The following is a 26,150-nucleotide window of genomic DNA, read 5'->3' on the forward strand; positions in this document are numbered from 1 at the left end:
AGGGATGACAGGCAGTTATTAGTGATGCACCGAATATTCGGCAGCAGAAAAGGGATAAAAATGCATTTTCTGCCTATTCTGTTTCGGCCCGAATAGGCAGAAAATATATCACCGAATAGTGTATGCAATTAATGCATTCAAAAGAGCTGAATAAATGTTTTATGGACCCATAATACCGTGTGGGGGTCCCTCTACTGTACTGTACTGGCACACCCGAAATCACCATATATACAGTTAATATGTGCGTGTGCTTGTGTTAGGTTGCGCACAGGTGGTGAAAAACAACCATGCTGTTTTCGTGCTCAGACGCACCCGCCCAACCACCCAGCCAGCCACACACATAGTCACTTAAGGAAGTGGTAGCACCACTTAAAAATGACTAGAAGGGAAAGCCCTAGCAAACGCGACACGCTACATAAATGCAGAAGGAGCTCACCCCCCCCCGCGCCCCTTGCAGTTGGTCACTTGAACGTGATGAGGTAGTCCGGGTACGCTTGGTAGTCGTTAAACACCACGAACATGGTGGGGTTCTGCACGTCATTCACCACACTGTCGAACGCGACCGGGGGCACCCTCATGCCGCTCTGACCCTGGGCGTACGCTCCCGTCAGGACGAGGCCCACGAACATGAGCTGGGAGCCGTCCCGGCCCGGCTTGGAGAAGGTGGGGTTGGCCGAGTACCTGGCGTCCACGGCAAAGTATGTCCCGGAGCCGTATGTGGTCGCTATAAGGGTGGGGGGGGGGGGTTATAGGGAGGAAGAAAGGACAGGTACTGTTAAGTGTTGATTTCGTCGAATAAAACTAAGACGAAAAATGTCCGTCGACTACCTTTTTTCACTGACAAAAACTAAATGGAAACTAAGCTACGATGACTAAAACTAAGACTACATATACTGACAATTTCATCGACAAATAAAAACTAGACTAAAATGTTAGGAAGGGACTAGTGGACAAGAGATCCAGTATACGATTTTTGTGGGTAGAGTGAATAGCTGTGAGCTTGTAGATCTGAATTTTTCACTCGCTTGTGTCCTGGGGAGACATCATATTCCTCTTTTAATGATGCATCATATATGTTTTTATTAATAGACTGCGACTTGACTATGATGGACTAACTGAGGCCTCTTTCAGACGGCGACGGTCTCCAGATAAAACGGCAAAGTCCCGTTGCGTTCTCATTTTTTATTGACCCTTTACACGAGAACGCACACTTTATGAAAACGCTATAATGTCGCTAGGTGGCGGTAACGGGCTGCCAGTCACCCACGTACAAGAAGAAGAACCAGGTAGCTCCCCCCTTCACGAAACCCTATCGGGGTTTTGAATGACGCTTCCAGACCACAACCGAGTTGTGGCCGCGTAACACAGGCTGACAGGGCATGCAGGCAAGCGCGCGCCACGGGATGGTTATATTTTATACATACATTAGGCTACATAAACGCTGCTGACGCCTATCACAAGGCTTTTTATTTACACCATAGTTTTACATTCACCATCGCTGATGAGTGGCGCTTTGAGGGAGGAGGGAGGGGTGCTCATTGTAGGAACTCCAAATAATATTTGGAGTTCCACTCTGGAGGGTGTTTTCACTTTGTTGCGTTTTCACCTCCTGAAAACACTGTTCTCGTATAAAGGGACCCCAGTAAACGATACTTTATTTTGCCGTTTTCTATGAACACCGTTCTCGTGTAAAGGGTCGTCTACGTTTATGACATGGTGTTGCGCCATCAGTGTTTCTTTCTTTCTTTGTATTGATCAATGCACTGTACAAAGTTCCATCGTACGTCTCATACAGTGACAAATAAAGATCTCCTCTTATCTTTTGGGTCACGGGGCTAAAAAGTTTGGGAACCGCCGATATAGTACATTTTCAGTTCAAAGGGGGTTCAGTACCATTTTGTCCTGCAAAGCTCCTGTTGAAGCCGGTATCCATGATGGACTTGCTGTTGTCGTGGGTGGTGCCGTGATAGAGCAGCTTCTCGCGAACCTCAGTCTCTCCTGGCTGGTTCTTATCAGAGAGACGCTTCTTCTGCACTTCATAGCCGCGTCGGAGATGCACATTCTGCAATCGCTCAATCTACAAGGATTCATTATGTATTGATTCGATGAATTATACAAATTCATTTGAAATGTATTATACAAATTTCAAATGTCAATTTACTTTTTCAAATGATAATGCTGACTAATCCTTCAATTTACCAAATCATCTGTCGGTTGGAAATCTTGCAATATACAGTACAAAACAGTTAATTTCACGAAACGGAAAACAATAAGCTGTGTTCACTAGGGTAGTTATGTGTGTAGTTATTATAAATTCTATTTTCATGTGATAATAGGTGAAAATCTTTCAAAACATTAGGAAAGAAAATCGTTGGATCATTGTTTGGCTACTTTTGCGACCCAATTACAGTTTTCTTCGGTCCATCCCAACAAATTAGAATAATCTGAAAAAGTTCATTATTTGCCATAATGCAATAAAAAATAATTATATTATATATATAATTATATATTTTAGATTCATTACACAACTGAAATAATTCAAGCCTTTTATTGTTTTAATATTGACGATTATGGCGTACAGCTCATGAAAATCAAAAAATCCTATCTCAGTGAATTAGAATATTTTACAAGACCACTAAAAAAAAAACTTGGTCTCGGCTACTTTTGAACAAATTATTTCATCAATGGGGTGTGGCATGGAGGTGATCAGCCTGTAGCACTGTTGAGGTGTTATGGAAGCCCAGGTTTGCTTTGATAACAGCCGTAAATTAATTTGTATTGTTCAGTCTTATGTCTCACACCTTCCTCTTGACAATACAACCAAGATTCTCTGTGGGGTTCAGGTCAGGCCAGTTGGCTGGTCAGTTAAGCACAGTAATACCATGGTCAGTACACCAGTTACTAGTAGTTTTAGGAAAGGAAAATTAACATCTCCATGAAGCTTGTCAACATACTGAAGCACAATGTACTCTAAAAAGATGGCTGTGTTGAAACCATTGTTACATTTTCAGTCATGAGTCAGTGGATCAACACCAGCAGATAACATGGCCTAAATCATCACTGTGTTGTCATGTCCAGAGTCTCAACACAACCATCTATTGTGATATTTTACAGCATTTTACAGCATTATTCTAATTCGTTGGGATGGACCTGTATTAGGCCATGTTTATGACAATAAAAGAAAAACATGAGACGTGGGTAATTTTGCTCTCACACATGACGTGAGAGAGCAAAATAGCCGCCATGTGCATAACATGTGCATAACAACAGCATAATAAGTCAGTATCATCTCACCTTGAGTACGGTCTTGGCAGCAGTTCTTTTGAAGCTTTCCTTCACTCTCTGGAACTCTGCTGAGGAATGCTGGAGTTCAACCCTCTTCAGCTGTTCAGAAGCATCCATGTCGTCCCAGTACAGAGGGAGGGAGAAATCTGAAGACAACAGAGAACATCACTGTATCACACAGTCAGAGGAAAAGTGTGGTGTTTCACTTGAACCCTAGCGTCTAATTCGGCAAAAACACGCAAACGTGTTTGCATTGTGAGTTTGTAAAACGTCTATTTCCGTTGAAAAGTTCCAGTTCAAAACCCTGGTGTTAGCCTATAGGGCAGTGAAAGGAACAGCTCCTTCCTACCTCCGGGCTATGGTCGATGCCTACACCCCTGCCCGACCACTTCGGTCTGCCACCTCGGGGCGACTGATTGCCTCGTCACTCAAGGGTCCTTCTGGCCGATCCACACGGTCACGACTCTTTTCTGTTCTGGCCCCACAGTGGTGGAATGAACTTCCCACTGATGTTAGGACAGCAGAGTCACTGCCCATATTTCGCCGCAGGTTGAAAACCCACCTCTTCAGGAAACACTACCCTTCCTCTCTGCCTGACCTACTTGTTGTTAACTAGTTGTACGAACGCTTGTTTTCTATTGTTGTATTGTTTATTGGATCTTGTTTAGTCGATACACTTAATTGTTTTAGCTCATGCTCATTTGATTTAGCTATTTTGTCTCATCTGTTTAAGGAAATAGGTAGCTGATATATTGCACTTTTACCTTAGCGCTACGTATACTCTTGGTTGCTTGTTTTTGCAGAAAATGCACTAAAGACTTCTGGTGATTAGTAGTTTTTGTTCCCTACCTATGTTGAATACACTTATTGTAAGTCGCTTTGGATAAAAGCGTCTGCTAAATGACTGTAATGTAATGTAATGTAATGTAATGTAATGTAATGTGTAAATGGAAAAAAAAGGATTTATTTTTTTCTAGATAAAAAATTATAGATGCCTCATTGGCCCGCTGCAGTTCATTGGAGCGACGTGTCTCCAACTCTCCATTGAAGGCAGGAAGTCAAGCGGAAGTGCCACAGGGAAGGGTCTGAAGGCACGCTGCGTCGCTGCCAAAGTGACGTCACTCATGTGACTCCTCCATGTCTCTCGCTGTCACTCAACTGACTTACTGGCCAATCACAGCGCGTCTTTTCCGGGACTTCCATTACACAGGCGGAAGCTTGTCAAGCTTCCGCTCATGTTTCTGCTATGCTTCGCAAGGAATCTTGGGGAAATTGTGCCTTCAATTTTGACAGAAGAGTTACTAGTCTATGTTTTTTTCTGCCAAGGTAAGGTTAATAATGCCAATTCTGATCCAAGAGATGATATTGTCAAGTTTTCAAACAAGTTTTACTATCACTTGTATTTACTATCACAATTAGCTTTTTAGCTGCTGTTAGTCATGTTGTAAGTAATTTTGTAATATCTCAAGAGTCAAGACAGATTGTGCTAACATCAGAATCTGTCAGTGCTACTGCCTTAAACATGTACTGTTGTTAGGAATAAACACAGAAGCACCCGGAAGGAAGTTGGACAGAGAAAAGGAGGGGCAAAAACCGAGTTCCTGTTTAACCAAAAAACTGAGGTTGTGCTTACCGAATGAGTTACCAGATTGGTCATTTTTTAATCAAACTGAAAAAAACTGTCACAAAATGGAGTTTATTTAGTATAACACGCCATTTGTCACATTCCAGTATAAGAATCATCCCCAAATTTTACTATATGAAATGCAATAAACTGCTGTCCTCTCTCACCCGTTTGGTTCTGCAGTCGTTTCAGCGTGGCCACCCGTGGTCTCGTTCCCTGGGCTGTCGCCTCCCTCCTCAAAAGGTCCACGCTCCACTGGACCCCTTGTCCATCCGAAACCCCTCCACTAACGTCACCCGTCTCCAGCGTGTGATTGGCTGCTTTGGGAAGCCTCTCCCAGTGGCCTCTGGCTCCCAGGATGCACCAGGCCACGCGGCCATACTGCTCGTCCTCCTCCTTGACTCTCAGCTCTCTGATGAGCTTCTCCTTGTGGTAGGAGTTGATGAGCTGGCTCACCTGCAGTGTTCATTTGGACAGCAAAGTATGATTTACTTTAACCTTTTAATAAAATACCAGTTAGTTTTTGTCATATTTTAGACATCCAAAATGTTATGGTTTCTTTTAGTCTAGTTTTAGTTGACTACATATACAGTTGATTTAGTCGACATACATGTGTAACGGCGAGCCGTTTACTATTGTTATTTTTGGTGTTATTTTCCGATTATGGTTCGTCATACATGTATGCTTGCGGTTGATTTAGTCGACATACATGTATGTTGGCGGTTGATTTAGTCGACATACATGTATGTTGGCGGTTGATTTAGTCGACATACATGTATGTTGGCGGTTGATTTAGTCGACATACATGTATGTTGGCGGTTGATTTAGTCGACATACATGTATGTTGGCGGTTGATTTAGTCGACATACATGTATGCTGGCGAATGATTTAGTCGACATACATGTATGCTGGCGAATGATTTAGTCGACATACATGTATGTTGGCGGTTGATTTAGTCGACATACATGTATGCTGGCGAATGATTTAGTCGACATACATGTATGTTGGCGGTTGATTTAGTCGACATACATGTATGCTGGAGGGCCATGATGCGTTGTAATACCTCAGGCTGATTTATACTTAGCTGTGTGCCGAAAATAGCCGATCTACAAGATCAAGAGCTTGTAGATCGGCCATTTTCGGTGTGTGACACCCACACGCAGTCAAACAAAATGACGTGTCTTAGTTCTACTGGATCTTGTCTCCGATGTGCAGGTCGGTGCCTTGCATGGTTTCCTCCGCCATCGGTGTATGAATGTGTGTGTGAATGGACTGGTTGAATGTAATGCACAATCTATGTAAAGCGCTTAAAGTGCTATATAAATGCATCACTTGTTGACGAATTCGTCAACAAATATATTTAGTTACAGTTTTAGCCATCACAGCAAAGTTGTCATTTAGCTTTTTTTTATTTACTTTCCATCGGTGCGAAAACAGGTAGTCCACAAAAAAAGGTTTTTGCGTCATATAGTGTTAAGGCTCATTCATAGTCTGTATTTTCGGTGGTGAGGTGACCACCGTAGCTGAAATAACGTTGAACGGTGGCGAGTAAAAACAGAGAAGGGCTGGGGGCGGTGGCGGTGGTTTGCTCTTCACCGCAGCTCTGTGACGTCATGTTGTAGTTCGGTGGTCACCTCACCACCGAAAATCCAGACTATGAATGAGCCTTTAGCCGACGGAATGAACGCCCGGGCTCACCTGGTTCACATCATCTTTTAAGCCCGTCACAGTCCACGTGACCCGGCCCGCCGCCTGCCCGACCCCTGCCCCGCCGCCGCCGCTAGCCGCCGCCGGGCTCCGGTCCATCTGCAGGCTCAGATCGTCCAACAGAGCACTCAGGCACTGCACGTTGTCCAGCGTGAGGCCGGCCAGGTCGTCGCCGTTGAAGCTGTGCATGCCACACTGGACTATGTACAGGCTGCGAAGCTCCGCCATCGCCTGGCCGACGTCACCGGAGCTACGGCCCACCACCAGGAACGCGGACGACGCAGGAGCCGCCGCGGTACCACTCGTGGCCAGCAGGACATTCAGGTCCAGGTTTGTTGTTGCACCAGAAGAAGGGGGCGGAGCTAGGTGAGGCGATTGAACTGATGGGGCTGATGAGATATACAGTAGGGGGGGGAAAAAAGTGAAGTCCTCCTAAATACATTTCTGATTTGCCACTGCTATTGACTGCTATTGACTGTACCCTACTAAATCACACCAACGTGTGAACAGAGCGGTGCAACAGTGCCACTTAGGGTCACCCAGCGGTATTGCAGCTGTCCGTACTCAAATAGAAGTACTGACAGACTGACACACACAGAAGTAGCCTAGCATCCTACTAGCCTACGTGTAGGCAGGAAGATGGTGCCCAAATAAGCCAAAGTCCTACCGAACGTGTCACTATGCCCTCCCCCTATATTGTATGTTTGCCGTCTGAGGTCATTTTGCTGTCCGAGGTCATTTTGACAGTTTTTTTAGATTTTGAAGTTGATTATCTTTGCCCATGAAGCTTTCAGAAGGTTCCCCTTCCATGACCATCATCATTCCATCATCTCAGAAATTGTTGACATCTGAAACATTTTCTAAATATGAATTTAAGCACATGCTACTTCTGTCTGATTTTACTTCTTTAACACTTAAGTGTTAAAGAGGAGACTATCCTTTGATATCTCACCAATATCCGTGCATCATGGCAAAGTAACTAACTACAGAACCCAAAACCTCCACCAAAGTGTCATTGAGCTGAAAAGACAAAAAGCTACATTTTCTCACCCGTGGTGTTGACGGCAGCAGAAGGAAAGGTCGTCCACGCAGCACCTTTGAAGGCCTGGAAAACGTCGATCTTGATGAGGACGAGGCGGATGAGAGACAGACAGCGCAGAGTTGTTGAGGACACTGCGGTGCTCACTCCTCTGAGGATGGCTTCGGCCACTTTTCCTCCATCTAGGCCGCCAATTCCTGTGCAAACGGAAGAAGATGGTATAGGATCCGTTGACATTATGCCACAGTCTGAAACACTACCCGTGGTTGGAAAGGTATAGCATTCGATCGGCGAACCAGTGTCGATTTGATTTCCTCGACTAAAACTAAGATGAAAAATGTTCGTCGACTACCTTTTTCCACTGACGAAAACTCAATGGAAACTAAAGAAAAACTAAGCTATGATGACTAAAACAATTGAAACAATTATCTGTTGACAATTTCGTCAACAGATAAAAACTAAAATGTTAGGAAGGGACAAGAGATCCAGTATACAGTAAGTCATTTTACAATTAGTTGCATGCTGAAAATAGTCGATCTACAAGCGCGTTGTGCTGCGACGCGTTGTGGGCTTGTAGATCGGCTATTTTCAGCAAGTGAAAGAAACAGTATCAAGGTCCACCAAAATACATTTTGTTCGACTACTAAAATCTTATGATATTTAGTCGACTAAAACTAGACTAACACTAAAACATTCCAGGTGACTAAAACTAAATAAACTATTCAAGAGACTATGACTAAAACTAAAATAAAAATGTGCTGCCAAATACAACACTGCGGCAAACAACAGGTAATCAAATAGCAGCTGATTATGATTATTATTATTTTTTTTAAACATGGCCAATGACGTGCCATGCCTTTTCTTGTGACCACCGCGCTCTTGACTTCTGGAGCGATATCCACTCAAAATAACATAATGGAAAACAAATTTGGTAATGGATCGCAATCATCGCACACAGTGACAAGAGAGAGTACATTTCAATTCTATTTATTTTCTACATAACTGAGATACATTTCGGGCTATGGCTATGCGTTATCCTGTTGATTATGGTGGGTCAGATGCTTGTTACACATGTATGTCACATTATGATTTTATTTCATGATCAATAAAGACATGGGACCTGTCCTGTATCCCTACTTACCAGCGCATACAGCAGGCATGGCATACAGACCTGGATGTATCCTACCAGTGTTGTTTTTGGCAGCAAATTTAGATTTTTTGTTTTAGTCATAAATAAATTCATAAATTTTAGTCGACTAAATCTACAGTTGATTTAGTCGAACAAAATGTATTTTGGTGGGCCTTGATGCTGTCGTAATGACTGTTTTTTTCACTTGCTGAAAATAGCCGATCTACAAGCCCACAACGCGTCGCAGCACAACGCGCTTGTAGATCGGCTATTTTCAGCATGCAACTAATTGTAAAATGACTTATACTGGATCTCTTGTCCACTAGTCCCTTCCTAACATTTTAGTCTAGTTTTTTTTTGTTGACAAAATTGTCAGTATATTTAGTCTTAGTTTCATCATAGCTTAGTTTTCATTTAGTTTCCATTTAGTTTTCGTCAGTGAAAAAATGTAGTCGACGAACATTTTTCGTCTTGGTTTTAGTCGACGAAAACAACACTGTATCCCTACTTACCAGCGCATATAGCAGGTATGGCCACGGAACTGTAGCCCTTCTCTTCACAGTGTCTGATGATGTCACGCGCCAGTCCTTCAATGACTCCGGCATCCTTTTGGCCGCACACGTGCAGGATGGCTTTGCAAGGGAACTGTCCAGGCCTGGACTCAAATATGCCACCTCTGTTGACACGGGCAGCTGTAGGAATAAAAGTGTGAGAAGATACAGGTGTCTAATAATCGTAATAAGCAATGATCAATAACACAGCGACAGTCATTACAAGCAGAGTGTACATGGCACTCTCAACACAATTATTATTATTATTATTATTAAACTGTGTGTAACATTTACAATTTAGGCATTTAGCAGACGCTCTTAATCCAGAGCGACTTACATTAGGCAAGAACAAAAGTATGGGAATACATCACATATATAAAATGCATTTATCAAGAAACATGCGTAAGCTAAGAACGTAACTAGAACATATCTCTATAATGACACTATACATATATACTATACTATCTATTATACAATTGAAAACATGTACGCAAAAACATGTGCGCAACCCAATACCCAAAGTCACCAGCTACTACGTCACTGACACGCTGGGTGCCGAAGCCAAAGCAGGAGCAACACACACTGCAACAACACACTAAGACGTCACAGACTTACCCTCCGCGTCGATCCACAGCTATCTCCTCATCTCGCGCCGCACGCCCACACTCAACACCACCCGCATAAAAATTGTCATTGCACTGCCACTAAAGCCGGCTCCCGTCCACACTCGCACACAATATCAATATCAATAATAAACACAAACACGCCACAAGCACCGACACCCCAGCCTAATTTGTTGCCACGTCTATGAAAACAAGCACAGAAAAAATGCCATTCAACACGCTACTTACACACACTACCACTCGCTTACAATACGCGGACCTGGCAACACTACATTCCCTCTCCCATTTGCTCAAAGCCCACCACGTGACCCACACACACACATACCACAAGTTGAAGAAGAAGAACTACACACCGCACACACTGATTCTAACTTGCACAGTTAAAATAATGCACACACGACCGCGTCGACACCTGGCGTGGTACAAGCGGGACAAACCGAGGCGCATATATGGATAACAACAACAACACCAACACTACACGCACACGCGCGCGCTGCAACAACAAACAGCTACGTACAGTGTGTGTGTGTGTGCGTGCGTGCGTGCGCGGGGGGGGATTTTGGATCGCCTCGCGATGCAGCGCAAATGGCACTTACGCTCGACAGTGCGACTAGGTACTCGCATTTGCGACTTAAAATATCACCGTGCGAGTTGTACAATTCACTTTGTAGCACCGGTGCGACTACAGAATCCGATCTTTCAAGCTAAAAGTTGCACAGTTTACATCCAAAAGAATGTGTCCCTCTCTCGGTTCTGCACCGCTGCTGGAGAAGTATAGCACTGTCGAAGGCAGCGCAACTACTCCCCCCCCCCCCCCCCCACACACCCCAGAGAGGGAGGAGAGAGAAGAGAGCGAGAGAGAGAGAGAGAACACACGTCTTCACCCCAGCGAGGGAGGGAGACAGAGACAAAGGGAGAGAGATAGAGAAAGACACAGCTTTCCAGTCCTTAAATTTTTTCTCAAATTGACCAGCAGAAAAGTGAGCCAAGTAGTGTGCCCTGAAACTTTCTTGCAAATGTGCATGTTGCCTGCACTGGCAGCCAGCAGCGATGTCAGATGAGCCTGTGCATTTCACGGTTTTCACCCTATATAACTTGAACGCATAGGCAATCAAGTCAAGACCATTAATTAATGACAGCTGTGTAGGGCTGACGATTGCGTGATGCTTCTATGTACAGGATTCTATAGGTCACCACTTTTGGTGTGACACACGGCTTCTGTTTCTGTTTACAATGCGTTGTCAACACCTGCTGAGTTCACAAAGATTGACAGATTTTGGAGAAGACTGATAGTTTATCCTTTAGTAATTAGGCTGTGGAAGTATTCACACTAGGCTACTTTTGGATTTATTGGGATTGGCAATTTGGGGAAAGGAGAAGCTCCACAACACCACATTGGTAGGCTCAAGGGGCTGCATTTTTTTTCCTCTCGAGGGTGCATGGGATGATGTGAGCCCCTGCAGCAGGCTAGGGTCCGGGAGCCCCGCTCAGGTTAGCGGGAAATGACCGCGGGGTGCGGGTTGCCAGGTTTTTTTATAAGTAAAAAAAAATTACAAAATATATATATATATCATAATATATTTAAATTTACGTCATATTTAGGGGAATTTTGACCTAATTTCTCCGTTCATTGTCAATGGCAAATATTGACACGTGTGGGGACTAAAGCTGTATATACGAGGGCCCTCAAACACATTATTTGATAACTTTTCATCGTGCTCCTAAAATAATTTGTGTGCTACTACATTTTTCAAGTTAGTCGCACACGTGCTACCTGGAAAAATGCTAAGCGTCGAGCCCTGGGCGCGCACGCGCTGCAACACAAAACGGCTGCATACCACGCGTGTCACTGTGGACTTCTGTATCTGTGGACTTCTGTATCGCAACGCGGGGCAACGCAACTCTGGGATGAGCGGGCCGAAGGCCCGCGAAATTCTAGTGCTATACATATGTTCTATGATGTGCTATGACTACATACAATGCAATTATTGTGCTGTCTACATGACATGCTATAAGTCTGTTTCAAATGCTATCTAAGTCTAAAAAGTGCTATCTAAGGGGGTAGGATAAGTGCTATGGGCCATGATGGAGTCTGAAAAGGTGGGTCTTCAGACTACGGCGGAAGATTGGGAGTGATGCTGCAGTTCTGATTGCAACGGGTAGTGCATTCCACAGTTTTGGGGCCAGAAGGGAGAAGAGTTTGGGACGTGTGGAGCGTTGTCCCGCCGTTTTTAGTGAGGGTACTTCCAGCTTTCCTGCGTTGGCTGATCTGAGTGCGCGGGAGGGTTTGTAGGGTTCAATCATGGTTGCAAGATATGGGGGAGCCATACCTTTGGTTGCTTTGAATGCCAGCATCGGAGTTTTGTAGCGGGCAGCGACTGGGAGCCAGTGCAGGGAGCGGAGCAGGGGGGAGACATTTTAGTAGTCTTTATTGTCAAAAGTTGTCAAAAACACATTTATGTGGAATGGTTATTCAATAGAGCTTCGCAGTCCCGCCCCCTCCCGAGGACCAGAAGTGAATTCCCCGTTCATTTTCCTCAGACTTTTCAAAAAGTATTTATATAAAATACTTTTATATAAATACTTTTTGACGCGGACAAAGCCAACTGGAGTTGTGACGACAAATGACAGTAAACACAATGTTTTGGGCCGATCAAATAATTTGTAAGAAGAAAAACATGGCAGGATACAACACTTTTTGTTTTGTTTTTCTTCTTACAAATTATTTGATCAGCGAAAAACATTGTGTTTATTGTCATGATGTGTCACAACTCCAGTTGGCTTTGTTCGTGGCGTAATCGTCTTTAAATAAAGACTTTTTGGAAAAATGAACGAGAAATTCACTTCTCACTTCTGGTTCTAGCATCGTCATGAAAGGGGGCGGAACTGCGGCGCTCTATAGCCATTAAAAATAACAACATACAGTAGTATAATTGTCTGTGAAGAGTGTGCGTGCGTGCGTGCGTGCGTGCGTGCGGGGTGAAGAATGACGGATGAGGGTGGGATTCAAACCTATATGTTACACACACACACACACATGTGTGTGTGTGCGTGCAAGTATGTAGTTTGTTACTGACTGCAGCTCTCAGTCTCAGGTCCTGTGTGTGGGAGGAGACCTACCTGCTTCGTGTGGCCTCATCAAGCTCGGCCAATCATCAGAAGAAGACTGTCCACCTGGGCCCTATTTAAGAACTGCTATCAGCTGTGTGCGTTGGCAGTGTGTTAGACACTGTCCTTGGAGATGGTGGGTGTGTGGTCTATAGGCTGGTGCCCAAAAGTTTGGTGTCACCAGGTGCGTGGCCTACACACCCTTCGGCACTTCAATGTTCTGTGATGTGATGTTTGGTAAAGGTTTAACTCGCTAGAAGGCAGGTTAAAATGAAGAGTTTCAGGGCAGCCTTTGGGCTGACTGATTGTCCGATTACTGCTAAGCAGTCTGACTTTATGTGATCTGTTTGTAGAACTACTGGCACCTGCTTTTTGTCACTTTTGATAGAGGCTAGATTAGAGTAGTAAGATTATACTTGATCTCAATTGTCCTTATTTTATGTTAGGTAAGTGAGTGGGTACTTAAATGTTAGGTTAGAAGTATTTTGATTGTTTATTGGTTTGTGCCAGGGTTCATTGTCTGTTAAGTTTAAATGTAAATTCATGTAACTTTGTATGTTAAGTTGACCGTTAAAAGAGCCAATAAAAGGCCATTAATAAAGCAAAACTTCACCTACCACCTTATTACATCCTTTTCCACCCCTAGACCTATAAGGATTGTAATAGATTGGGGGCTCGAAAATTGGTGAGTGAAGCAGAGTTGTATTAACTGGTTTTTCATTAAGATTTGTATTTTGACTGATTTGGCTTGGTTAGCAGATTGCTAAGGAATTTAGACCATTGGCCATTTCTAAATTGGAAAATTGTCATGTTTGCTGGTGTAGAGAGAGTGCTCCGTTTTTGACCTCAACAAATTTCGTAAAAGCCCGACGTTGGCTTAGTTGGCGCTTGTGCAAAGAGGATTGAAGTGAAATAGCTTGCCATTAAAGATTCCGGTTCCTAGGGTTGCAGGTAAGGAAGTGCTAAAGACGCTCGTTTGTCTGGTTTGGTAGTTAAGAATATCCTGCATGGCGATGTGGTGAGTATGTCCCAAGGCGAGACGAATGGTGGCGCTCGAGTAGATGCTCAGAGTGAGGGAGGGTGCCGAGGCACCGATCCAGCCACAGGTATACAAGTACATGGGGCTGGGGGTGGTCATCCACTGCCCGATCCAGATGGATCCAAGGTCGAAGGAGGACGCTGAAATCCGTATTGCACGGATGCAACGGCAAATATGACAAGCTGAGCTTGAGCACTAGCTCCAGGTAGAGAAACTGGAGAATGAGGCAACACTGCCGTGGGAAACTGATGGAAATGTGCTCAACGAGGGGCTCACACCGCATCAAATTCAGGTATGTCGGCGGGTGTTTCAACTACTACTCCAGTCATTTTTGATGTATCTAATCATCTTGCTTTAATGCTAACTTTGGGGATCGAGTCTGAGGTGGGTTGCTATTTTGCTTGGGTTCCTCTGCGCTCAAGTGGCCAAAAGAGGCGCTGCTGCTATAGTGCATAATTCGAGGCCGTATGTGGGAGGTTGTTGCTACTCTTTCTCTACAGTACATGACAGTTTGGGGGTATACAGGCTTTAAGTCTGTAGTATGATTCAGTTAATACTAGTAACTTAAGTAATGTGACGTTTTGGTATAGCCTGTCCTTTTTTTTTGGAGTGAAAGATTACAGACTTAGATTTCGTTCTGTCAAGAAATCTGTTGACCAAAATGTGAATGTGTTTGAACTTATGGCTAATGCAAAGCTCCTGCGTGGGCGTTTTGGATAGTCAACAACCAGTCAATCTTGTGTATTCGGCTCATTAGAAGGACTATGCGGCAGTATGCAAATTTGAGCGTTTAATTAGGATTCGTTCGTTTTGAAATGATTTGGTGTGTTCTGTGGCCTTTTTGTTCATTTTATGTCATGTGTGCTGGGGAGGGCATAATGACAGAAGACATGGGACATGTGTCCCTCAGTGGTCATATATCTGACCGTCCCTCCCATCCAGTTGTCATGTATTTGGCTATCCAGTGATTATGCATCCAATCGTGTAGTTTAGAATGTCCCCTGTTGTTGTGATTAGTATTTTCAAATACCGAGGGGTATAAAGGAAAAGCAGATTCTGAACGTATTGTTAAGAGGGCTGGAGAGTCTAGCCTCATATTGAACTTGAGTGAGTTCAATGTCATGTGTGTTCTGTACATGGTTCGTTATACAGAGCGGCTGGATAGTCTAGCCTCGCTCTTATTGAACTTGAGTGAGTTCGATGTGTTTCATATTGAAAGCTAGTTAAAGTCAAAGCGCTCCTCAGTGGAGATAGGCAGCGCTCCTCAGTGGAGATAGACAGAGCTTCTCAGTGGAGATTGAAAGCAGCTCCTCAGTGGAGATAGAGAAGATTCATGTAACTTTGTATGTTAAGTTGACCGTTAAAAGAGCCAATAAAAGGCCATTAATAAAGCAAAACTTCACCTACCACCTTATTACATCCTTTCCCACCCCTAGACCTATAAGGATTGTAATAGACAATTGAAAATGTATCTTCAGGACTCCGCTTACCTGATTTCAGGTGAGCCTCCACCTCTGGACCAGCCATATTCAGGATGTCCTTGCAGACTCCAGCTGTAAAGTGAACACATCAAATATAACATGTATATTCAAGCAGTTTTGTTCCTTTTTTTGTTCTTCTGAAGAAGGGACAATGACTAGAGACAGGACAGAACGACCAGGTCGGCCTTCATCAACATTTAATTTGCTGAGGTTAACCCGTTAAATTTGGGAAAGCATCCATTTCATTTTAGATTTTATTTTCAACCACTTTAACCATTATTTTGTACTTTGGCTATTCAAAAATGTCAAATATACAAGATCATAGCGTGTCACTTCGTTCCGCGCTATGAGCTTGTAGATCTATTTTTTTATAGCAACATACGTTTTTTCAGAAACTAAAGGATTTAGGAGACATTTGTAGACTTTACCAGACAGTGGCCTTGTGGTTAGAGTGTACGCCCTGAAAATGCCTCGCTGCTTTGTACTCAGCATCAATGGGTTGGATTGGGGGGGTCAAATCAACTAATCAAATGATTCCCGAGCGCGGCACAGCTGCGGCTCACCGCTCCAAGAGATGGTTCAAATGCGGAGAACAAATTTCACTGCGGTAACATGCGTGACAAAATCGTACGACATTAGTGGCAGCGGTGGCCGAACGGATTGCGGAGCGGTCTTGATACCGGAAGGTCGCCAGTTCGAATCAGCGGTCCGACACGTTAAAATTACCACCGCTGAAGTGCCCTTGAACAAGGCATTGAACCACTACGATGAAATGTTCTATGAGCAGGGCCTGGCTGGAAACAAGTTCTTGAGCTTAGCCCAGATACCCTGGGTAAATATAGTAATCATTTCATCATTTCATTTCATGACTTAATAGGTTAAACAACACATCATTTTCAACCTACGCGTCTCAAAATCAACGAAGTTGGTGGAGTTCACCACAGCGTCTGTGGTCTCGTTGGTGATGTCACCGAACACCAGCTGTAGACAGACTCCGCCTCCCAATGTCAGTGTGACGTGATCAAGGTCAGTCGTCAGGGACTGGAAGATTGCTTAGGATGGGGGAAAACATGCGGCTTATACAGTAAATGGTGCAATATCCTATTTGAAGATGCAGATAAACCTTCTTTTCATCATATTAATGTGCATAAATGCCTGTATGAATTACATATACAATTGTAACCTCAAAATTGTATATTTACTATTTACTATTTAATATACAAATGGGCACAATAACATATTCCATCTATCTTACCTCGTCCTCCCCAGTTCATAATTGTGCTTAGGTCTCGGCTGACATCGTGGAAGCACTGTCAACAGATACTTACAATTACAATTCAATTCACAGTCTAGGAACCTTACTGATGAAGAATCCGATTAAACAAAATACTATAATAAATTCAAAGGGTCGATTTAATTTATATTAAGCCATTCTGAATGGGAACCCCTTTTGGTGTTTTAACATTATGTTACACTTTAGCTATTGAAAAATAGCAGATCTACAAGCACATAGCGCGGCACAGAGTGCCGCGCTACGAGCTTGTAGGTCTGTTATTTTTGAAAAATCGTGAAAATGAGGCGCAAGTCTTTGAATATATTCTTTCAAAGCGAAAGTTTTTTACTCAAATCTTTGCTTCTGGGGGAGGTCCCTGGAACAACATATTTACAGATGGGGGTCCGCAGCCAAATACAGATAATTCTGGGCAACACTGACATAGAAACATAGGATTTTCAGAAAACTGTCATAATTTAGAAGTTTTTTTTTTAGAACCCGTGTTCGTGCCGACACACCTCTTCAGCATCAGGGCTACCAGGTTCTACGACGACACGGACCGTGGACAAGGACCCAGTGGACCCACCCCGCCCGAACCGGGCGATCTCCTCGGTCAGGGCCTCGACAGCTTCTCTCGTTGGATACTTGAGAATCTGCCCTAGGCCAATCACTGGCATCGCCACAGAATGCCAGCCCTGCCGTGCACAGAGTTCCAGAGCTTTGGCCAGGCCATTTCTGAGTGCCTGCAATGAACATGAGAATGGCTTTAGGGTCAGACTTACCTCTGTTGAACTAATACATTTGCACATTACTGTGCAAATGTTACCGTATGAGGAATATGACTTGACCGTGGACTGTTCACCTGAAACAATTTACAATAACAATTTAGGCTTTACATTAATTTATTTATTTACAGTAAGCAAGAACAAAACATGGTAATAAATCAAATACATAAAAATAGTCTTCAAGAATCATACATAAGCTATAAGAACCTAACAGTGGAATATCGAATGAAACCATGCGTATACATTATAGAGTGCAATGTCTACTGAATTTACATAAGTTGAGCCTTTGCATACGCATGTAAGGTCTAGGGCAAGCGCTACGGCATGCTCTACGGACTAAGATGGAGTCTTCCATAGTTCCATAGTTTTAGAGCCAGAAGGGAGAAGAGTTTGGGATGTGTGGAGCGTTGTCTCTGCGTTTTTAGTGAATGTACTTCCAAAATGATTCCCCCCCCCCCCACCCGCGGGGGGGGGGGGGGTCGCGACCCCCAGTTGAGAACCCCTGGTCTAATATATATATATATATCTTATTGCACAACAACTTAATTGTACTTTCAAAGTTGTCTGTTCCGTTTCTGTACCGACAGAAACAGCACTCCGTGCCAGGCTGTGTGGCGAGTTAGAATTGAGCTTCAACACGGCATGCCTTAACCATAGTGTTAAAGCATTTTGTACTGTTACAGTATACAGTACAATGGTGTCGCACAGTGAAAATACAGTTGGGTGCCACCGATATTGTCCCTTATCATTTGACCCATTTAGGCGTGACCTCAATTTTTTTTAAAAATCTTCTAAATCCTCCAGTTTTCTGAAATAAATATTTTCACGATTTAAAAAAAATAGCAGACCTACAAGCTCGTAGCGCGCCACTCGGTGGCGCGCTATGAGCTTGTAGATCTGCTATTTTTCAATAGCTAAATTATAACAATGTTTAAAACACCAAAAGGGGTTCCCGCCCAAAATGGGTTAACTGTCCTTTTGCGCAGATCACGCAAAACTCAGCAAAAAGAAAAGGACAATATCGATGGCCTCCAACTGTAGATGATCTACAAGATCGAAGCACTTTCTCTTTTATTCGTTTTTCTTTTGGGGGTTGTTTTTGTCTATCATGATCCAAAATAGGGGTGTAGTCAGTGGTTAACCTTCACCTGTACACCGTGCCCTCTTGCTCCGTCCCATGGCAGGCACTCGATGAAGAAGACCTTGGAGCAGCCTAGAGTCTGAGGCCCGTCCACCTGCAACACGTCGCCGGGGGCCAGCTGACAGTTCCTGACCGCAAGGTCAAAGTTCACCTTCATGGCGGTGCCCATGGTGTGTGTCAGCTCTTGTCTGATCATTGGAGCAACCAACACATCCACCTGTGAAGGACATTAGAATTTAGATTATCCCGTATTGATAAGTATGGGATAATACGGGGTTAACCTCAAACAAATTGCAACAGAAACTCATTCAACCTTTTTGTTTCATATGTTTGTACGGCCATAGCCGTCAATGTGATGGTAAATCACATTTTATTTGGGCCGTTTTTAGCACAAGGGGTGTTTTTCGTGCAAAACAAATGCTTGCAATGGATTAAGAATTATGAAAAGTTAGTTAACACCTATAATGCCTATACTAAAGTGCAGTTATAAACAGAAGAGAACAGAATGTGTGTGTGTGTGTGTGGGTCATTTAATCTGACATTAATTAAATACCAGCTGTTTTTCGAAACTGCCGAGTTTTATCTTCAGGCGTATCAGCCCAGACAACATAGTTGTTCCAGCGCTGCTGGTCGAGGGAATGCCGGTTGGCATGCTGATGCTAAGCCTACTGTCGCTTCGCCCTCTAGTAGTGGTCGGACCCGACATCGTCGGTGTGTTTTGTTGTGCGACGCTCCCATCTCGTTGCTGGACGATTACGACGCGGTATTTGGACTCCACGAGCTCCATGCTGCGTTTCCCTTCCCCCTGGAAGTACAGCCCAGCCACCGACCCGTTCAGAACCAGTCTGTCCGAGGCCAGGCGGTCCAGACCCGACCTCAGGGCCTCCCCGGTTTCCTGGACCAGACTGCTGGGACCGGAAAGGAGCACACAGGGAGACGGGGAATGGGAAGGCGTAAGCTTCACCCTGCCGGGGTGGTTGACGTCGTCGATCAAGCTCACTATCTTATCAAAACAGTCCACCATTTCGGGAAGCGGCAGGCCCAACTGTTCTTGCGTCTCAACCTGGTTGCGTTTATAGTCCAGCAGAACGTCTTTTAGCGTGCCTACGTCCGTGCTGTAGCCCACCAGCTGGACCGTCGTGGTCTTGGAGGAGGACGCGCTGGTCTGCGAGTGGTAGCTGACCTCTACTCTGAGGTCCGCACGGTTGGCCTGGTTCTTGGCTTCGGTCAGAGCTTCCTTAAGCCCGTCCAGACACGGAGCCTCAGCGATCTGTCCGTCCAGCACCAGAATCTCCTGGCGCAGGTCTCGCTGCACCGTCGTCGCGGCCTCCTCCAGGGCGCCGGACGACAGACTGGACAGAATCAGCTCCGTGGTAGTACCCGTCGTCTCGAGGGTGACCGGATTGCGGAGGCCCTGCGCGAAGCGGACCTGGTATCTGGAGAGGGCGTCGCTGGACGTCACGAAGCCCAGCAGGGGTTCGGGGAGCGCCACTCGCTTCTCCTTCACGTCTCCGATCAGCTCGTCGAGCCTTCCGGAACCCGAGCGGACCTCCTCGTCGAGGCCCTCCAGGTCCAACACGCCGTTCGTCTCGTCTCTGTGGATTTTTACGTTCGGGAAACGGGCCCTCATCTCCCGGCAAAAATCCTCTTCCACCAGGCCGTACTTCTTCCCGGGGACGGGGCACCGCTTCCTGGTCGGGACGCTCTGCGCCAGAGCGGCTATCCTCGCCATCACCTCCCCGACCTCGCCCACGAGCACCGGGTAACCTCCGTCCCCGTACACGCGGAGGTTCTCCGTCACGAAGGAGAGGTCTCGCTGCAGGGCTTTGGCCGGCGCCGGGTCGACCACGTGGTGGGCGAGGTAGGTCTTGATGAGGCCGATGAAGACTCGGTCCGCCTGCAACTCCCATCTCTCAGCAGCGATACCGGATGCTAGGGGGTGGGACGATGTATAATAATATAATAATAATCGTTAGTCAATACAAAAACTTATCGTGAAGTTGTCCTCCGTCGTACACTAGGAACTTTTATCCCACGATTTTGTAACCCATTTTTTCACCCAGTGTCAATTATCTAATGTAATCCTGGGCTCTACACTTCCTCCTGCCAACCTGGGGAGAGCAACGGACTGACCTCATGCTTCCATCAATGCATGAGGAGTCCAACCCGCTTCTTTTCACCTGACAGGGGGGAGTTTCCCCAGTTGGACGTAGCACGTGGAAGGAACACGTGATTCCAACCAGTTCCTTTCCCCTCCATCAGGCGCCCCGGCTGGCCATGCAGGGGGAGGCAGTTCAAAAAGAATTACGTTTTTTTTTTTTTTTTAGATTTCTTTTTGGCTTTTGTGCCTTTATTGATAGTTACAGTGAAGTTACGGACAGGAAAGTGGGAGGGAGAGAGAAGGGGAGAGACACGCAGCAAAGGTCGTCATGAGCGGGACTCGAACACGCGACAACTGTAGATGTATAGTCGACTAAAATCTTATGATATTTAGTCGACTAAAACTAGTAACACTAAAACATTCCAGGTGACTAAAAGGTGACGAAAACTCAATGAAAACTATTCAAGAGACTACGACTAAAACTAAATCCGAATTTTGCGGTCAAAATCAACACTGGTCCCAACCATCACCATCCCTACCGGATGCTCCGCCTGAAGCCCCCCCGGGCGGCTCCTTCTCCACGTCCCCCTTCACCACGGCCTCCTCCTCCTCCGCGTCGATGCGGACGGAGCAGCCGATAGCGGAGAGCTGTTTGTGCAGGACTTTGGCCGCCTTGGGGCTGTCCACCAGATAACGCAGGAGGTACGGGTCCAAGCCGGTGTACACCTTCTCCAGCTCCTTCCTGTTGTGTTTTGCCTAATAGGGTTGGGAAGAAATCACCGTTAAGCAGCCATTGATTGACTTGACAGAACATACTTTGACGTTAACACAAGGCCAGAGAATTTTAGACAAAACAGGCTATTTTTGGGGGAAATTCCTCACCTACAGTATAATGTCATGCCCAAAAGGAGGGACGCAAGGGTTAAAGTGGTTACAATGAAAAGGAAAGATTTAGAAAATGCAATTAAATGTACTGGCAACCCACCAACTCGCAAGAAAAAAAACATACTGTATCAGAGAAAGAGCATAATCTATAGCAGCAGGGAGTGCTCACTGCTCAAGGCTTAAACTGTATAGGCAGAGAACCATGGGTGGCAGAACAAAAAGACATCTATAATTAAAACAAAGTCCCCCACTTATTTTACAGTGTGGCTGCAAGTTTGATGCTCATTATTAAAGTTACTTTCATTTTCATGCTGACAAATTGTGTGTTGGATCAAACATACTAAAATACTAAAAAGTCAATTTCTCTCCTATACGTAAACATTTCCCATCAGTGCTGTATTGTGTATTGGGACCTTTGTGCGTGTTAACATTATGCTGTGATACGGTAATTAATGTTGTAATGTACCGCATTCATTGTTATCCAGTGGCTTAGGGTCTGAGGCTGCCTCCCTGCTGGGGAGGGTTGGATTGGGGGTATAAATCCGTGTGACATACTAGCGTCATGTCCAGGGGGTGTACTTGTACATCAAGCTGCCTCACGCTACAGAAACAGGAGATAGAGCGTCGCAGTCCCGCCCCTTACCATGGACCAGGAAATGTTTCTCCGTTAATTTTCCTCATAGACATTTCAGAAAGTATTTATTTAAAGACGTTTACGCCGCGGACAAAGCCAACTCGAGTCGTGACAAATCATGACAACAAACACAATTTTTGGGGCCTAAAAAATAATTAGAAAGAAGAAAAAAACGGCACACTTTTTTGTTGTTTTTCTTCTTTGTAATTATTTGTCGCTGACAAAGCCAACTCGAGTCGTGACAACTCATGACAACACAAACAATATTTTGGACCAAACAAATAATTAGAAAGAAGAAAAAAACGGCAGGTTACAACACTTTTTTTGTTGTTTTTCTTCTTTGTAATTATTTGTTTGGTCCAAAATATTGTTTGTGTTGTCATGAGTTGTCACGACTCAAGTTGGCTTTGTCCGCGGCGTAACCGTCTTTAAATAAATACTTTAAGAAATGTCTATGAGAATAATGCATTGGATTTCATTTCCTGGTCCAGGGTAGGAGGCGGGACTGCGACGCTCTATAGGCTCCTGCCCTAGTCTACCAAAATCCATTTGGAAAAAAGAAAAAATCCCACCTGTGTGAAGTGAGGGGCGCTCACTTAGCATTATCTAACGTTTGGATAGTTGGTGTCAAGGTGACTTAATGTTTGCTCAGTAGTTGCTGATGTCTGCTCAGGAGGTTTGAGTGTTTGCTCAGACCAAAAAGAAATTAGAGGGAACATTGCCTATGGGGCCTCATGGCTCGGCAAGACTTACTTACTGCTATGGTAGCCTCGGTCCCAGGCTTACTTTTCTGCGAAAAGAAGAGCCTGGTCACAACGTAAGGCAAAGAAGCTATCGGCGGACATCCATCAGATGTATTTCCCCCGGATACGATATTTTCCCGACCAATCACAACACTTGTTTCATTCGCGGAGAATGTGAACTGATTTGTAAAGCATCATTTCCTTGTTTCGGAGCTTCCTTGGTTTCGGTGGGGACTAGTAAACACAGCCGCACCGCGTGACGTAGTTATTTTACAAGCAACACTTCCGCCACTTCCGCTGATAGTCTTTTCAGCGTAGGTCTTGCCCAGGTGCTGCTATGGTGAATAGATGTAATCCTCACCTGTTGGTGACTGGTGAGTTGCAGATCCGGTGGATGGGATGGGCTGTCACGCCTCACAGTCAGACGGAGTTCCCCGTGAGGGAGGGAGATGGTGTGGAATTTTCTTTGGAGAACTCTTTCCTGGACTGCAAATACAGATAAACAATGTACCTCCATTATGTTCTGAAATGGTTTTGCTTTCAGTTTTACTGCTTTGAAAAATGCTTTGTCATCCGACACCAGTGGGAAAAAATAAACACTTCATCACTTAATGCCGTTTCTCACTAAAATATATATCTTTAAATTTAAAGACAATGTGCCCGCTGCCCTGACAATTCTACCCGTGTGTATAAAGTCTGGCTTGGTTAGTTGGTTGGTTTTCATTTGTGTACATTGTGCACTGATCCAACCAGCATACATACACACTTAAAGTGTGTATGCCATCTATGTGAGGCTGCATTTGTGAAGAATACTTTTACCTTCTTCGTCCATAAAACAGACCCTGTAGACGTTCTCTCCAATCTTTTCTATTGCTCCACACTCCCCTCCCCCCGACAGTCTTCGTTTTAGAAAGTGCATCTTTATCTTTTCCCTCTCTCTGTCTGTAAGGTCCTTCTGTGCCTCGAAGAACAAGGGATATTGAAATCCATCCATTTCTTTTTACGTCAACTCGTCAAGCTACACTCACACAATTTGACACTATAGTTTGAACTGAAGCAACAGCGTGCTTGATGCCTGCATCAGAACTCTGAAATGCAGTTTCAATTTCACTTTCACTTTCACTTATGTGATTCACTTGCACCTCCTGCTTGCTCTAATTCTTTTTCTTTTCTATTTATGTATATATATATATATATTTATTTATTTTATACTACCACAGCAATTGCAGCCTTTGTGGCAGTGAAAAAGAAACAGCAATTTAGAAGAAATGTCACACAAAACAAAGCCAGTTGTACTTCATATGGCACTGTAGTACCACACTACACCAGCAGATGTCATACTGCAGACATGCCTATGCACTCACAGGTGTGATAGCAGGCAAAACAAAGAGAACAGTAAAAACCACATAAACTGGATGAATAATTACGTCCAATTTCAAAATGAAGTTCAAGTTAAAGCTGTGCGCAGCCAGCAGGTATACAGTAGACGGGATGCGAAATGTGTCATAGGCCCACAATGGAAACAAGCTCCTCTAGGGCTTTTTGTGTTATTGTGGAGTCGTAGCTCTGTGCTATTTGTGAACTGTTATAAACGTATTCAGTCAATCAATCTTACTTGGAATCAAGTCAATCTGGTCTTGGAATGACCTAGTACAGACCAGACTCAAACTGGCTTCTGTGATTCCCCTAGTGAGCTTTAAAAGGATTGTCATGGGGCACACTTCCCAAACACTGCTCCTGCTTTGACGTATAGCAAATGTTGGTTCTCTTGCTTTTTAGATTACTAGCTAATTTCGTTGCTTAGTTTTTATTTATTAGTCTTTATTGGTTGCGTTACTAAACGTTCCTGTAGTGGGTTCTGTATTTATGAGCATTGTATGTTTGTCCTGTTTTTTGTGTTACTGGCAGAGCTGTGTCACTTATTTTGCCTCTTCTCTTGGCCAGTTCACACTGTGTAAAAGAGACTTCAGTCTCAATGTGGTTTTACTGGTTAAATAAAGGTTAAATAAAATTAAAATAAAAAAATCAATCAAAGTCACCAGAACTCACTCCCTATTCTTAAACTGATATTCACACAGCAGAATACAAGAACCGGCCCACCGACTCGGTGGCACCAAGCGTGTGTTAAAACCCATTCTGGACGGGAACCCCTTTTGGTGTTTTAACTAAGCATTATGTTATCCTTTAGCTATTGAAAAATAGCAGATCTACAAGCTCGTAGCGCGCCACCGAGTGGCGCGCTACGAGCTTGTAGGTCTGCTATTTTTTTTTTTTTGTGAAAATGCGACACAAATCTTTGAATATATATTCTTTCAGAATACTTTTTTTTTTAATTTCTATGTCAGGTCTAAATGGGTTAAGGCGAGCATTCCGGTTACCACGTGGCACAAATCATGAATGCAGCCGCGTTCCATTGCTGTGAAACTTTGCACGCAAAAATGTTTCCCCCTCCTCTGGGGGTCCCTGGCACAAAACATTTTCAAATGGGGGTCCGTGTTCTTGCTCTGTTTATGTCGCTGTCAATTTATTTCTGATTTTGTAAAAAACACAAAAAAATTCAATAAACAGAACGTTAAAAACAAAAACTAAATGGGGGTCCGTGGCCAAATATATATCAATTTTGGCACGAGAACGTTTGAGAACTACTCAGTGTTGATTTCGTCGACCAATACTAATACTGTAGATTAAGGTCTATTAGAGGTCATTACAACGGCATCAAGGCCCGCCAAAATATATTTTAGTTGACTAAATCAACTGTAGATTTGGCTATTTTAACATAATGTTTGACTATTATGGCCTGGGCCGTGGCTCAGCGGTCCAGGCACCTTGGCTGGTAGCCCAGTCTGGCAGTGTGCCGCGGGTTCGACTCCCGATCTATATTCTGGTGGTGTCATAATAGTCAAACATTTTTTTATGGCCCCGACGGCCTTTACTGCATGTCACCACCCCCATCTCTCTCCCCATTTCCTGTCAGCCTACTGTCTGTCCCTCCTCTATAAAAT

The 26,150-nt window shown here is 44.3% G+C and overlaps 1 protein-coding gene across 1 annotated transcript; it reads right to left on the reverse strand.

Annotated features, from left to right (window-relative positions):
• Positions 1–28: 28 nt before the first annotated feature.
• Positions 29–24,213, reverse strand: parp14rs2.1 (poly(ADP-ribose) polymerase family member 14-related sequence 2.1). The gene is made up of 16 exons (XM_079491678.1): positions 23,968–24,213; positions 23,510–23,634; positions 21,426–21,642; positions 19,339–20,717; positions 18,793–19,002; positions 17,378–17,602; positions 16,842–16,896; positions 16,492–16,638; positions 15,596–15,658; positions 9,297–9,476; positions 7,667–7,852; positions 6,608–7,005; positions 5,077–5,365; positions 3,295–3,431; positions 1,894–2,077; positions 29–724 (listed from the first exon to the last, which is right to left on the reverse strand). Exons 1-16 carry the CDS (start codon positions 24,140–24,142, stop codon positions 462–464), a joined length of 4,233 nt encoding a protein of 1,410 aa, XP_079347804.1. The 5' UTR covers positions 24,143–24,213; the 3' UTR covers positions 29–461.
• Positions 24,214–26,150: the final 1,937 nt, after the last annotated feature.

The sequence above is a fragment of the Electrona antarctica genome (genome assembly GCF_951216825.1).
Source record: "Electrona antarctica genome assembly, chromosome: 21".
NCBI lineage: Eukaryota > Metazoa > Chordata > Actinopteri > Myctophiformes > Myctophidae > Electrona > Electrona antarctica.